We start from the raw sequence: 16,275 nt of genomic DNA on the forward strand, positions 1-16,275 counted from the left end.
ACCAGAAAAGGCCAGGATTGAGTTTGTTCTTCAGTTTTGGCTTGTTTCTAGATGCCCTTGAGTGCTGTGACAGAAATGGAAGAGATGTTTAAATGTGCCCGGCATCCCTAATGCCCTGCATTGAGAAATGTTTTGAAGTGGCTCGTAGGTTGCTATGAGACTGAAAACCCCGAGTAAATGCTTCTTCTTTTTTGTCAGCGAATGCTCCTTAAATGATTTCACGTTGCATATTTAGAACATAGATCGCTGATCTTGTGACATCTTAGTATTAGATGACACATCCTGTTCTGTTGGAGAAAGGAACTCTTATTCTGAGGAAAGGAAATAACAGACTTTTTCCTCCTTTCAAGAGAAGTGCTCTCCTAGTTGATCAGTTCACTAATGCACTGCAAAACTGCTATTTTTGCTGTTTTGTGGCCATTTTCTCTCCCTCTCTGTTCATATTGAGCACTGTGTCTAATTGCTTTTTCCTTTTTCAGATGGACCATGATCCTAGGAACCCTGCTTATATAGCTGCTCAGGGCGCCCTGCCTTCTACGGTCACAGACTTCTGGCAGGTAAAAAGCCTTTGTTGAACTGCTTTTAGGAACACAGGGAGGTGCTTCACCTTGAGCCAGACCATTGGTGCATCTAGGCTAATATTACCCTGACTGGCCGTGGCTCTCTAGGGTTTGAAATGGAACATTCCCAGTCCTAATGGAAATGTCCGGGATCAAACTTGGGAAGTTCTGCATACCAATCAGATGCTCTGCTGGTTCATGCTGCAGCCGTCCTTTCACAATTGCATATACATTTCTAACTACATCTTAAGCATAACAGTATTGCGAGCTGCAGCAAAATACAGGGTTGTAATATCATACATGTAATATTAAAAACCTGCACTGGGTTGGGTATAGCTATGGCGGTGATTTTGTTTGTGGACAAATGGATTCGGTTCAATGTACACTCCGCAGACATGCAAGCGGGGTCTGCGTATTAGGGTGAAACGTGCCCCTACCCATCACATCACAAAAAGGCCGAAAGGTTCTCCTGAAGGACCATGGAGCAATTTTTGCTGTGCTAAATGCTTCTGTGTGTGGAATCTTAGTATGCCAAGTTTAAGCAAGCCTGGGCTGTGGGAATAGAATGGATATCAGAAGAATTTGAGGTGACAATTGGGTTGTCAAATTCGGGGTGGGAGAAGGGAGAACTGAGATGAAAAATGGTTCCTACCTAGGATCTGCTGAGAAGAGAACATCATGGAAACCCCAAGGAAAAGTAGCAGTCACTCAATTCCTACCAGGAGGTTTAGGGAAGTGTGCTACGATCCAGATGTGGCCTTATTCCTATGTAACAATATGTGCACAGGGTTGGAATATGTCGTTTGCTTGCCACTAATGCAATTTTCTAATTTTTCAAGGACTTTGTAATGCAAGCCTAGAGCTGCTGAAAACCTACATCAGTAGGGCTTCCCTCCGGACCCAAATAGGTGCTTTTTAAAGTTTAGCATTTCATGTTATATAAACCTTTCCCCATTAAATCCTTAACTGAGTTGGGGGCAGAAAGAAAGAAAGAAAGAAAGAAAGAAAGAAAGAAAGAAAGAAAGAAAGAAAAAGATAGAGGGTCATATTCACCTAAGCTTTACTCAGAGTAAATCCATTGAAATTAGTGAATATGCCTCACTTAGGTCCATTAATTTTAGTGGGTCTACTCTGAATAATGTGGGTTAAAGCCTCAGCGCCTAGGGCTTGCCGATCGAAAGGTCGGCGGTTCGAATCCCCGCGGCGGGGTGCGCTCCCGCTGCTCGGTCCCAGCGCCTGCCAACCTAGCAGTTCGAAAACACCCCCGGGTGCAAGTAGATAAATAGGGACCGCTTACAAGCGGGAAGGTAAACGGCGTTCCGTGTGCTGCGCTGGCTCGCCAGATGCAGCTTTGTCACGCTGGCCACGTGACCCGGAAGTGTCTCCGGACAGCGCTGGCCCACGGCCTATAGATGTGAGATGGGCGCACAAACCCCAGAGTCTGTCAAGACTGGCCCGTTCGGGCAGGGGTACCTTTACCTTTACCTTTACTCTGAATAAAAGTTAGTTGAATACCACCCAGAATATCTGCAAGTTCCTATATGTGTGTGTGTGTGTGTGTGTGTGTGTGTGTGTTTCAGACTAGGGGGAGGTTCACACAAGGGCAGAATCCCAAATCCTGACCACTGTTTCATGAACCAAACAGCTGATTCACCGTTGCTTCTTTAAGACTTAAGATATTCAAAACTGCTGTTTGTTGGAATTTCAGAATTCCAACACACTTGCAAGGTTTAAAAAGATTTAAGGTGGGCCAAACACAAATCAGCACCCTATGTCAAAAACAAAGCCATAGTTCACCTCCCCCACCCCATAATAGTCTTACTTGGGTCCCAGTCTTCAGTGTGTAGCTGGAAGTGTGGAAGAAGGGGGGGAAATACTCTTTTTCCTTGCACTTTGCAAACCAAGCAAGCTCTGGATTGCACCTACCCACCTCTGCTTCCATTACAAATGGATCTTTCTGGCACCCCCTTAACTGAAGAGAATGGGCAGCAGATTTGCTTTTTGTTTTGCTGTGCTTTTCAGATTCTCCCAGAGTAGAAAACCTTGAATTCATTGGGGGGGGGGGTTATGATTGCAAAATAAGGAATACTTAACACCAAAAAACCCAAGTTGCTCTACACCAAAGAGGTGTCATTTGAAGGCCCATGGTATCCAGGTAGCATTTATGCAGCTTGATGGAACCCATTTTCCCATGGGCCCCTATTCTGATTATGAATTCAAGGCTCTTTTGAAGCCCGCAGTAATAGCAGAACAACCCTACTCTGGAGTAGATCAGCCTCGCAATTGTGAATGGGTTGGACAAGAAGGGAAGTTTATGGGGGAACCAAAATATAACCTGTACCTCTATCAGTGGGGTTTTTACTTAGTGTTGCAAACCAGTCAAACCAGTGCTCTTCTCCTTATTTCTCTGCAATACTTTAATAGCCAAAGTCCATAAAATTGAAATTAGGATATCTGGTTGGCCTGAGTTAGGAAGGGTAGTTGTGAGGAAACTTGCTTTTTAAAGGCTAATCCTGATGTTGCTTTTCAGTCCTATGGAAAGCAACAGCCGTGAGCTGAACATGTCCCATATCTTACTATTTTCAATGTTCCCTAAGATTTTTTAATGTTGAATTTGAACTGGGGAACCTTTGTGGGAACCTGTCTTGCTAGTTTTGAAAGAGCTTCATAGGCTGCCGGTTTACAAGACCAGTTCAAGATACAAGTCCTTACCTGGGTACCAAGTTACTTAGGACTGCATAGGAATCTAAAGGAACCCCTCCTTGATTTCAGCCCTCCTAGACGCTCACTTCTTCCGCTGAGGTCTTCAATTGGGCGCAGCTATAGTGTTCCACCTGTAGAACTTCCTGCTCCAGAGAATTTGCCCAGGATCAGCTTTGCAGTTATTTAGGCACCAGCGTAAAAACAATGAAGTCAACCAGGTGGCAACAGAGGTGATGAGTAAGCAAAGCTAGGGTGCTTCAGGAAAGCCTTTCTGGGGGCTACTGAGGAGTGAAATAGGCCTTCAGAGTGATGTCTCCTGCCTCCTGGTGAGCTCTGTTCTAATGACAAAGTTTGGATGTTGTGCTTGGTATGAACTTCAGGGGGTACTATCAAGTCTCCTGCTGCCTCTCAGACTCATGTCGTTGTGAAGGCAGTATCTGCATAGCTGCAGAACATGTTGTGGGAAGCATCTGTCTGAGGGCATGAGCAAGAGAACTTTTAGCAGTAGGGATGGAGGTTTCTCAGTCCCTTGGGCTTCCACCACCTTCCCCATGGAATTCAGTGGTTGCTTCCCAGAATGATCCAAACTAGGCACCTGCCCATTGTCAGGGTCCAGGTCTCCTTTGGTAATAAAGAAGCGCTGGGTCCAGGTTGTGGGTATGAAGCTAGATAAAGTTTGAATGTCTGTCATGTCGCAACCTGCATGCAAGCACAAGCCCATTCAGAACTGAGGCTCACAGGTGGAATCCAGCAACAACATCTGTTGGCTTTCCATGTATACAGCAAGATTTTGAACAAGTGATCCCAGAAGATGTACAGTTAGGTGAAAGACTGCTGTGTGCCTGGATTGGATTCATTTTAAAAGGGAGTTGAGGGAGGTTCTTCTATGTTTGGGGTAGGAGATGGGAATGGGAGACGAATACAAAGAACGTTTAATGCAGATGTTTAATAGCACATTATATTAGACATCCATCTTTAGTTAATTTGTAGCAGTTAGTCTACCTGGTCAGCCATTACAAATGTTCCACTTGGTCCTTTGAACATATATTCTTACAGAAGAATGAGGGCACCGCAGACTGGCCTTATTGTGAAGCATATGATTCAGGAAGCAGGCGTCAAAGTGATAATAGTGTTTCTATATACATTGGGAATTTCTCAAATGCTAGAATGGTATATAAACTTAATAAATAAAATAAATACCTAAATATTATTAGAAGTCTAAGTTGTATTTTCCCCCAACATCAATTATATTGCTAATAAAATATTAGCTTAGGGAAAAGGATAGGAGAAAATGTTGGGGAGGTGGGGTTAATGGGGAAATGGTATAGACATCAAAGTGTTAAATATGACTGCAATATCCTAGAATTCCATTGTTAGAATTCAATTGTGGCGTTGATAGCGTTGAGTGTCATGTAGCTCATAACATGACTTGGAAAGAAATATGGTACCCTAGAGTAAATTTGAAATTGTTTGTTGAAATTAACTTTCATTTGGATTTATGCTTAAGGAAATTTTCAGAGATTTGAGGAAGTTCCTCTGTAATGAAATGCTGTTGTCCCTGTGTCTTTTTTTCTTTCTTTTTTTAAGCCCATGGAAAAGGGATGCCAAACTGTAAGGATCCCTCTCCCTCTCTCTAAATGAGTGGGCTTTCATAATGTTACACTTGGGTGGCACAAGCAACTGCTGGATGATTAGTTTATGACCTAGATCATTGTGTTTTTATTGCACTCATAAAAACCGTGTTTCTCCTCATTTTCGTAATGGCTTCATTGAGCTTCTATACCTTCTAAAGGCACATTAAATCGTTATATGATAGAAGCACCAGCTAGCCTGGCCAATTTGTGGTGGGGTTTCATTTTTCCTATAGTACAGATACAGTTAAAATAAGAGAGAGAGACTGTAGAATTCTGTGGAATGGAGTGTATGAACTAGTGTAATTGGCAGCATCTTTCAATTCAAAGTTTTGCTGAAATTAATAAAAAAACCTCTTAAGGAAATAGAAAAACGACCCTTAGTCGTTACTCGTTGCTTTAGATCCAACATACTATTTTTGCATTGTTAAGAATTTGCAGCAAGATTATGTATACTCTCTGATTTCAGTGGAACCAGGAAATCACTTTGGGAATACAGGGTCAGCATAGAAAGTTTTACTCTTTCCAGAGAGAGAGGTTGTACAATAAAAGTGTGTAAAAGTAGTCCCTAGCATTACAATATACCTTTGTCTTTGTCTTAATGCTATCCAAAATTTGTACAAAGGCTTCCCCCCTTTTTTTTCCTTTTAAAAAGAGTCATTGTTGTGTAAATAAAGCAAATGAAATTAAGGTAAAAATAAATCCCTGTGCCACAAAGAAGGAAGCTTTTAATTGAATGTAACATCCCTGTGCTTCTTATCCGAATGCCCCCTTTTCTTGTTTACTCCATTTACATTTCAATGCAGTTGCTTATAAATATTTCTGCGAAATAAACGTAACCCTTTGCAGTAAGTCCAATTTCCTTTTCATGAGATAATTTTGTATGCTAATAAAAAGACAATGAAAATTGCATGCAAATATAGCATCAATGTACACCACAATAATGAAGACTTTTCTTGATTATGCAGCTCCATATTAATTCAGGAGGGTTTTTGTTCAACAACAGGCTGTTTTTCCAGCACAGATATACTACCCTAGCTTGTTTTGTTGCTTCTATGAATAACATCTAGCGGACCTTTAATTGAGAGTGCCTTAGATTCTTGTTTGCTTGCTCTGGGGCGACACTACATTATTAAACAGTCCCACTGTTGAAGTTTCCTTGTTATCATATGTTCATGGTGATATCTGTATATTTTGGGAAAATATAGCCCAGAGGGTAGGTTGCATTATATTTTATTTTACATGTATTTCTTGAAAATTTTATGAGCCAAATCTGAAACCTGTAGTGTCGATTTTTGCTACTGAGTTAGACCCATTGACTTATTGTAGGATGATTCATTTGGGATGGGAGGGGAAGAATAAGTATTACACCAATACAACTCCAGAAGGCAACTGGTTTTTGTTTTTCTGTCTGATGTTTTTCTAGCATTAATATGACAGCTCAACTGATTATCTTTTAACATGACAGGCATCTAAAAGAAGCAGCATTTCTCTTTGATTTAGCATGACAGATTTTGCTGCTATTTTGTTAATTACACACATCCATATTGGGTTTGCGTACTGCAACCAAATATGATGCAGCAGACTTTCTACGAAAAGCACTATTGTTTCCTCTGCAAATTGGGAGTGTGAAAGTGAAAAAGAACTGGAGATAATTGTAAAGAAAGGCGTAGAATTTATTTTAGAAGTATTTGGAGGAATTCTTTGGAGATTCTTTTAATATTTCATGTGAACATGCAAAATATGACGCTAGTTTATTCAGAGATTTGGAAGCAGCTGCAGAGAAAAGTGTCTAATGAAAATGAAATACATTTCCTGTGAATGGAATAAATTTCGATTGTGTGTCTGAGTGCCGTAATTATACATGTCATGCAGTAATTAGGCAGTCACAGTGTGGCCACGGTGTCTTTCTTTGTGTGCAGATGGTCTGGGAAAACGGCTGTGTCGTTATTGTCATGCTGACACCCCTTGCTGAAAACGGAGTCAAACAGTGCTACCACTATTGGCCAGACGAAGGGTCAAACCTCTACCATATCTACGAGGTACTTAAACAAAATATCTGCTTGTAAACCTGACAGTAAGTGTGTGGATTGATTTCATACAGAGGAAAATATTGCTTAATGGGATTTGACCTGCAAACTGAGCTGAGGTCTACCATAAAATGCAATCTTGTGGTTCTTGAATCATTTCAGCTTCATTGAAAATTCTATGCATATCTTGATAGAACGGTTAGCAGGAAAGCAATTCTGTACAGATTCTAAATATATACATGACCAAAGAGGTTTGAAAATTAGAATGCTCTCTCTCTCTCTCTCTCTCTCACACACACACACACAGATGCACACACATTTAAAATACAAATAAGGGGGGAATTAAAATGTATAAATTATAAGAAAATATTGTGCCTATAAATATTTAACAGCAGCTGTAGGCTCCACACCCTATCAAAAGGCCTACCTATGATTTTGATAATTAAGCTAATTTTTGTTTAGCATTTTTTCAATTCAGAACTGTAGATGTACATAGCTGTGACACCCCAAATAGCAGAATGCACTGAGGTGGCTGCAGCAATCTGGACCAGGCATTGTGACTCCGCTATAAAAGCTTACTAAATAATATAGGGTGCCAAGTCCTGAGCGAAACCTATTTCAACCATAATTCCTAACAGATAGCGCATAGGAGGTAGACCTCCACCATCTTTCTCATTCTGTTCACTTGAGAACAACACACAAAAACGTATTAGGGATTAAATTTTTTGCTTTGCAAAAAATGTGTATATTACAACAAATTGACCAGTAATGAGCTGCTGCTGAAAACCAGATACATTTATACATCAGTGGGGCTTCCCTCTGGACCCAAATAGGTACCTTTTAAAGTTTCCATCCTGACCACTACTTTGTTGCAGGCAGGGCCTCTGCAACTGTTGATTCTATTAAAACAGATATGGGGATCCCATAATGCTCCAGATGTTGAACTCCAACTCCCATGGGCTCTGGCCAAAATGCCTAATGGTCAGGGCTGGATAGAAGTTGTAGTCCAGCAACATCTGCAGGGCCATGTTAAGTCAGTTAAAGCAAAATTTGTTTCCTGTGTGTAAAATTGTCTTGCCAGGTTATACTATACAGAAATACTTGGAATAAGCAATAACTAATTGGCAACACTTCTTGAACAAATATGGCCTCACTCTGCTTTGTATTTATAGATTCCAGCTTGATTCTATGCATAAGTCAAACAGCCATAGTTGTTGACTTCTACATGCATAGGGGTAGAGTTTATTATACACAAGTGGCGGGGGGAGAGGAGGAATTCAGTGGGGACTGGTAGGGCAGACCTCTTTTTGTGTGTCTCAGATCGTCAACAAGCAGTAGTCAATTTCCTATTCGTGAATGCAAACTTAACTCGAACAGCACCTCCTGTACGTTGAGGTGTGGATTCTAATGTCATTATCCTTTGCATTTCACCCTACTCTAAATTTTGCCATGCACTTCTTGGCTTAAAAAACAAACAACAACAACTCAAAATACATTTTAATTCTGTATTTTAGGATAAAATGAAAAAAAATGTGCATAGGGTTAAAATAAAGGCTATAAATGAGTAATTTGCATTCATGGTTTGTTTTTAAAATGCATATGTGCAGAAATGGGGCATGAATACATGCAAAAGTGATGCAGAACAGAAATTGATTGAACCAACCATGCTTAAGTATGGATAGTGAATCTGTTTCTCTAGGCATTATCTGTGTCTGCTTCTAGGTGTGAAGGGTCATCTGCATCTCCTACAACACGTGTGTGTGTTTCTCTCACTTTCAGAGCTTTCTTTGGTGCAGGATCAGCTCTGATTCTGCTTAATGTTAAAGCAGGATAAAGAAGCAAAGATATATATTTGCTAAGATATATATAAGCCTAAATTAGGTTGGATTACTGGTGATCATATTAAAACAACTTAAGATAAGAGTTTTTGGATTTAAGCAGAATTAATAGGCTTAAATCAAAATCAAATCCTATTTGTAAATGGAATGAAGCAATTGCCATGCCGGTGCGTAGCAATCCTGTTCTGGTATCGCAGGGGCCTGATTCTGCATTGGGAATACAGTGGTACCTTGGTTTACAACCGTAATCCGTTCCAGAGGTCCGTTTGTGAACCAAAACAGGTTGTAACCCAAGGCACACTTTCGCCAATGGGGCCTCCAATTTTTTTTCCAATAATCCCCCAAAAAATAGGTTGTAATCCAAAAAAAGTTTGCAAACCAGGACATGCACTTTTGACTTGTTTGTGATCCAAAATGTTTGCAAACGAAGACATATGCAAACCAAGGTACCTCTGTATTTAAAACTGCTATGCTGTGCCTGACCACTGGTCCATGTAGTTCAGTATTGTGTTCAAAGCTTCAAGGTGTCTAGAGTTGAATCCAGAGCCTTAATGAAAAGCATATCCCTTACCACTGACAATGCTAGGTCCATCCAGCACAAATGTTTAGGCTTGAGAGACAAAACACTTTTTTAAGTTATTAAGACTAACCAGCTGTTCATCAAATAACTCGAGTCACATTACTTCTCTGTGACCAAACAGCAGGGGCAGTCTAGTCCATTTCAGTGTGTGAGGCAAACTAGGAAAGTTGTTGTTCTGTGTCCCCAAACCCCCACTGAAGCCTCACTTACCTGGGTCAGTGGGTCAACCTCTAGGCTCCAGCGAGATCTTACAAGAGCCCCATGGTTTCATGAGATTTCATTGGGCTCTTGTGAGAAGCTCCTCCTTCTTGCTTCTCTGGTGGGTAGCACCCACGTTTTGTAGCATTTTATTATTGTGTTGTTTATGATAATAAGGGTTTTTTATTGTGTTTATTGCTAGTTTAATAGCATAGGCTATTTTATGTGGGCTTTTTTTGCTTGGAAAAGTGGCATTTTAAGTTCAGACAACTTTTCCCATCAAAGCAGATTGTCAAAAATATGTATTTGAGTTAAAAGAAAATAAATTTCAAGTAATAAGAAAAATAAGAAAAACACCTAAATAAGCCCACTCAAACAAGCCCCGTCCAAAAGAGGATATTTTGAAATGTCAGATATTCCCAATAGATCATGCCATGTGTGTGATTATCTGCTGTATTCCATATTTAATTCACTCCTTATTTATTTATTTATTTATTTATTTATTTATTTATTTATTTATTTGTGCAATGGCAGGTAAATCTGGTCTCAGAGCACATTTGGTGTGAAGATTTCCTTGTGAGAAGCTTCTACTTGAAAAACCTACAAACCAATGAGACTCGAACCGTGACACAGTTCCATTTCCTTACCTGGCATGACCAGAAAGTGCCCACTTCCACAAGGTCCCTTCTGGATTTTCGCAGGTACAACACAAAGAGTGAATAGTTTTAAGTTAGGTGCATAGTGGCTGGTGAGTCAGACATGCTTCTGGGACTGTTTCTGAGTGCCACCTAAAATGCCATCAAAAGTTGTTCATAAGGAAACTCGGATATATGAATCCCCCCCCCCCCAATTTCTTTCTAGGTTGAATAGCTGCCCATAAGTTCACATTTTTAAAAACTGCCATGCAGAAGAAATAATCCCACTTAAGAACCCGGTCGGGAACCAATGAATTATCCTAAACCATTGGATGCTTTGAATGCTATGTTAGCCATGGAGTTGTAGGCAGATGTAGTGGTGCAAATGGATTCTGTGTATAAGTAAATAATGGCACACTGTATTTTTAGTACCATGATCAGTGTGCTGACTTGGAATCTAAAGCAGCGATTTTATCTATGCATAAGGTGTTTGTTTGCATTATATGCAGTGGCCACAAGTAGGGAAACTTTGCCGGCACAGCCAGGCATTGGCATTGCATGTGTCTGCCTTCAGGTGCAGTTCATGCATGGAGCTCTTTTGCTAAAGTCATGGCAATGTGTCAAGGTAATGTCACCATGTCCTGCTCGGGGCATCAAGCAAAATGAACCAATTGCATGAATTAGAACAAGGTTAAATATGAAGATTAAAGATGCCAGGGAAAGCATCTCATAGGAGAAGCATCTTAAAGTAGATACTAAAGTGGCTGTTTCTTGTGGGTTGAGAAGCCATGAGGTGTGCTAGTCTACCTAGCCCTCTCCATCCCAGACCTCCTAGGGTTAGGAGTGCCATTTCCAGGCTACCGTGTGTACTGAAAACATTTTTGGTCACTTTCGCAGTTGTTTCGCAACAAGAATCTGCTTCCTAGTTTTGGGTAGTGGCCTGGTATTGCTTTTGATATTCCAACTGTCTAGGTAGCTTCTGAAATTCCACATTGCTTCTAAGGACGGTCCCTCCTCACATTTTGAAGGTATGCTAAGATGTTGTTTAGCAGAGTTCATTGACAGTCTCACGCTAGTTCATTGGAATGTGCAAATCGCAGTACCGCTTATATGAAAGTTCTTCAATGTAATGCTACTTCTGATTAAAATACCATTGCTGAGTCCTCTGAACTTGCACTCTTAAATAAATGCTCTTATGAGGCATGTCGTAAAAATGCGCACTGGCACATTTAAAAGGGGGAATGGTCTATGTGGCTTACAGTTGCGTCTTGAAAAGCTTTGCGCATGTTGATTTATGTTTGCAGGCTACATAAAGACCCACGGTTGAATCCTGACTTAACTTAGTTGCTTTTAAATTAGTGGGATTTGTCATGACTAGGTGTGATTAACTTAATCTGAATCCAACCCACAGATTTTTCAGGTTTCTGCATTGTTTAAGTACCAGTGTTGCAGTTCTACATATGCAGGTTTTGCTTACTTCAGCTTAAAAAAAAATAAATCAAAATCAGAACACCAGCATTGGTAGACAGCAAGAATTTCTTCTTGCTGCAGTCACCAAGGGGTAAAGGTTACAAGCCCTTTTTCAATGCTCCGTCAAAGGCAAAAGGCCACAGGAGTAGAGGTTGGAGTGACTGAGTTAGAAGCCAGCTGGTTGTAAAAGAAAATAAAATGAAAATGTAATCTCTATGTAGTGGAGGTGCTTTTCAGGTAAAGGTTTAAAAGCTATTCACAGTTTGTTTGCTTTTAAATAGAATCAATTTTATATATTTTAAGGGAAACAAAACCCTCCATGCTCTTTTTAAAGGGAACTTAAGTATATTGACAATCGTAATTACCTTAACAGCTGAAGCAATTTAAGATCAGCCAGAGCAATAAATACTCTGCCTCCCTTGATATTGAAATTTAATGTCTCACACTTTCAGAAAAAAGTACCTCTGGCTTAGCTACTTTCCTTTTTTTGCAACTACAGATAGATAAAGTCTTACTAAGTGTGACTCCCATCCTTTTAATGTTTTGACACGCATCTAACATGTTTATATACAAATATATATTTGTAAATGTATGTATATTTATATGCTTACATAGGTATGTATGTATAGATGCTAATATAAACAACTAAGAAAATATCACCAAGAAAAATTGGACACCCCCCCCCCCAAAAAAATTAGCTTGTCCCAGAGCTTCTGAAATATATGTGCATTTTTCACTCCTGGAAGCAAATTTTGTGAGATTCTGAAAACAACAAGCTTGCACTTTTTTTGTTCCTCTATATTAGACAATGTTTCAGATTGTATTGTGTTGAGTATTTGAATTAAAATATTGTGAAATCTAGTATCAATTGGTGAATGAAGGCAGATTTTTCTTCCCTCCATAAGCTTAAAATATCCATGCAGAATGCAGTGCTTGATAAATGAAACTTCTCCTGAAAACACTGGTCAGTTTTAATGGTTATAGAAACCTAATTTTATTTTGAACAATAGACCAATCGTTTAAACTCTGGACTAGCTTGTTAGTCATGCACTGATAATGTGTAATTAAATATTCCTTGAGCCCAGAGGGAGCACATTTACACTTTAAAGAGACACTGCTAAGCTAAAAGATAATTAGCATCACATGTGAGGGCTTTGCTTAAAATATATATTATGCTATCACTGCTTGCTGTGTGCAATGGCATTTACTAACACTGCTCACTTTAAAAATGGTCAAATTCTTATTTTGCCAGCTAATTAGCGGTTGCCAGTGTCATTTTTGTGATGTTGCAGCTAGTAATATAAGCCCAGTTGCATAGTCACAAAAGTGATCATTGGAAACTGTGACTCTGCTGCAGGGACAATATGGGAAACCCCTTTTCTGAGCTTCTAACGACCTCTGACCTTTGCTTGCTGATGGTTTGCATGGTGATTTCTTTTTCACTCAATGAACCAAGGGTTGGTTTGTATTACTAATCATTCTTTCCTAGTTAATTCTTCCTCCTCTTCTTCTCCTCCTCTTCCTCCCTCTTGAAGTGTGTGTGCGTGTAAATGTATATATGTATATATGTATGTACTTTATTTGGCTCCTGGGTCCAGGAATTAGGTATTCAACCTATTGAGGAGTTGTACTTCCTCTGAGGGAATAGGTTTATAGTTTTGGGGTACTCCTGGTTCCAACTTGTCACTGGAGTCTCAAGTGGCTTCTAGGAGGGCTTATGCCAAGCTTAGGCTGGTCTGCCAGCTCTGACCGTTCCTGGCTCAGGATAGCTCCCACCTGGACTACTGTAATGTATTCTCTGTGGGGCTGCTCTTGAAGATGTTCCAGAGAATGCAGCTAGTGTAGAATGTGGCTGCTAGGTTGGTAAGTTGGGCAGCCCAATGGATCATGTGTCACTGGTCCTTAGAGAACAACAATGGCTGCCAGTGAGCTACTGGGCCCAATTTAAGGTATTAGTACTAGCATATAAGGCCTTAAATGGCTTGGGACTTAATTACCCAAAAGAGTACATTCTCCAATATCAACCAACTTGAACCCTATGATGGTGCCACCATCAGGGTTGCCCAGTAGGCAGTTACCCATGACAGGGCCTTCTCAGTGGTGGTCCCGTCTGTCAGTTTCCCTCACTATTAACTTTTAGGAGAAATTTAGAAACATTCCTATTTAAGCAGGTGTTTAATGGTTTACAGTTCTATCCCTGGCAAACCTGAAATAATTAGTTTGACAGTAAGTGATTGATTTTAGATGTTTAGATGTTTTAACTGTTTTTAGAAGTTTTAATTGTTTTAGTATTGCCATGTTTGCCATCCTGGGCTCCTTGAGGCAGGTTCAGCATATAAACTTAATAATAAATAAATATTAAAACACCCTGAACCTTACTTTATCCAAAAAGTTTTTTTACTGAATTTGAAAGGACTAAACTTTGAATGAAACCATGTATCTCAATGTTCCAAAGCTACTTCTCAGCAAAGCTTGTTTTGAAATAATTATTTTCAAGTGCCTTCTGAAATATGAAATACGATTCAGGTGTCAATAAAAAAAGACAAATTATGCTAAGTTGCCCATATGATTATCTATAGTCATGCAGATTTTTAATGGGCATATGTGGGAAACAGCAATATGAAAATAAATGTCTTAACACTTCTAGCTAGTCCTCGGAGTTGATTAACGCTTCACATGCCCCTGTGAGCAGCCTGCTGTTGGTTGCTGTAAAGTGTGAAGGACGGAATGCAACATCCCTAAACACACAGGGACAGGTCCACCAGGGAGCCACAGTGCTAGCATGTGTTCATCTGTGTTTGGAGAGGCACATCTCAGTCACACAGCAAACACTAACATACCTGCCATACCACGTGAAGTGTAAATTGGCTTTTGCTGTGCATTCAGGAGACCAACCGTTAATGAGCTGCTGGTCGTGTATTTCTAACCCAAGGCCTTTTTTCCAAGTCCAAGACTATGCTATTTCAGCTTAATGATAGTAATGAAAGTATTACCCTTAGAAAAGGATAAAATGTTAAACTTCCACCTCTCAGAAAGCCTTTGGCTCTAATTGATCATGCTACCTTGATTTCAAACCAGTATCTGATATCCCCATTCTTTAGGATGAGAACTCAACCATTCATTGTACCATTTGATCCAGCACTTAACATTGCAAGAATGCACATTACAGCAAATATAATTCTGCCCATTAATGCTGCCATACTGTCTTGGTTGCATTGGTGGCTGGTGCCCATTGGGACTGGTGGGGTCAGAAGGCAGAGGGAGCCCAACGGTAGGCAGAGGAAGAGCCAAGAACAAGCAGAGCCAACAAATGCTGGTTTTGTCCCCATCCTCCTTCTCCCTGCTGATTTCTACCAGGGCATTGTGGAAATAATGAGGAGGAAGCTCACAGGCAGTGCCCACCCCTTGGACTGCTTGTAAATGATGAATGCCAGGCAGGTCTCGGCCTACTGAAGGTAGATTAAGGTTGGTGAGACATTGCCCCATTCGCCCAAACAGACCAACCTCTACCACATGGTTGGGGTATAAACCACTGAACCTCTTGGGCTTGCTGATCAGAAGGTCAGCAGTTGGAATTCATGCAACGGGGTGAGTTCCTGTTGCTCTGTCCCAGCTCCTACCAACCTAGCAGTCCAAAAGCACACCAGTGCAAGTAGATAAATAGGTACTGCTGTAGCGGGAAGGTAAATGGCGTTTCCTGTGCTCTGGCTTCCGTCACAGTGTTCCATTGTGCCAGAAGCCGTTTAGCCATGCTGGCCACATTACCTGGAAAGCTGTCTGCGGACAAACTCCAGCTCCCTCGGCCTGAAAGTGAGATGAGTGCCGCAACCCATGGTCACCTTTGACTGGACTTGGGCATTTTAGTGCCTCAACCTCAGTCCAGAGGTCCTTTACCTTACTACATGGTGGGCAGTTGGCAGTACCCCTCAGGTTCACAATTCCTCCATTTTAAATGGAAATGCCCTGCCCTTCCATTATGGATATAGTGCTTTTGCTAACCTCAAACTATGGTCAAAGTGGGTTTGTGAACTCTTGCTTGGGCTTAGTATATAAGCCCTGTTCAGGTTTTCTGTTACTGGGTAGAGTAATCGGGCAAGGGGGGGGGAGGCATGTACTAGCTCCACTCCCTCATTGCCATGAACTGGAGCATAGCTGTGTAAAGAAGGAATTCTTTGCTATTTAGAGCCCTGGAAAAACCAAAAGTTCCTCACTTTACCATGATGGAGGGCAGAGCCCAGACAGTCCCTCACATGATTATGCCTGAAGGGCGAGAGTTAGTGAAAATATCAGTGCACCTGCCATGCTAACCAGCTATATGCGAAACCAAAGGGAAGAGGAATGTCAGCATGAGATGGGAAGAGAGGGAACCCACTGAGCATTCCTGCTGATCAAACCACACTTTGGTGATGTGACCGTGTTGAGGTCTGCACTGAAACAATACTACAAGAATTATGACCCTTGTTGAGAGGCAGCCTTAGTGTGGAAATGGAAAAGGCGAAAACTAAAGAGCCAAAGAGCCAAGTTGGGTGCACTAATAGGCTTCGGAATCCCTAGTGGATTTGGGATTTTTTTCCTTTTGAACGGCAAATCCCCTTGTAATATCACAAACTGCTTTTGGAAGACACTTAGA

The 16,275-nt window shown here is 40.8% G+C and overlaps 1 protein-coding gene and 1 long non-coding RNA gene across 5 annotated transcripts in view; one reads left to right on the forward strand and one right to left on the reverse strand.

Moving 5' to 3' along the window:
* Positions 1 to 16,275, forward strand: part of PTPRN2 (protein tyrosine phosphatase receptor type N2) — a 630,954-nt gene that overhangs the window by 585,866 nt on the left and 28,813 nt on the right. The window contains exons 17-19 of the mRNA XM_081163514.1: positions 480 to 557; positions 6,817 to 6,936; positions 10,075 to 10,241. Of these exons, the coding sequence (XP_081019640.1) occupies positions 480 to 557; positions 6,817 to 6,936; positions 10,075 to 10,241 (365 nt within the window). The remainder of the gene's footprint in view (positions 1 to 479; positions 558 to 6,816; positions 6,937 to 10,074; positions 10,242 to 16,275) is intronic.
* Positions 1 to 16,275, reverse strand: part of LOC308569748 — a 136,263-nt gene that overhangs the window by 8,711 nt on the left and 111,277 nt on the right. The window contains exons 5-6 of one of the 4 annotated variants that reach the window (XR_014000798.1): positions 3,273 to 4,147; positions 564 to 1,112 (exon numbers count right to left, since the gene is read on the reverse strand). The exons of 1 other annotated variant lie outside the window; for it this stretch is intronic. This is a non-coding gene — a long non-coding RNA (uncharacterized lncRNA). Of the gene's footprint in view, positions 1 to 563; positions 1,113 to 3,272; positions 4,148 to 10,227; positions 10,329 to 16,275 lie in introns of those variants that run through there. 2 more of the 4 variants (XR_014000796.1, XR_014000799.1) reach the window with 2 other exon arrangements.

This window comes from Podarcis bocagei, assembly GCF_964188305.1.
Source record: "Podarcis bocagei genome assembly, chromosome: 12".
Taxonomy (NCBI): domain Eukaryota; kingdom Metazoa; phylum Chordata; class Lepidosauria; order Squamata; family Lacertidae; genus Podarcis; species Podarcis bocagei.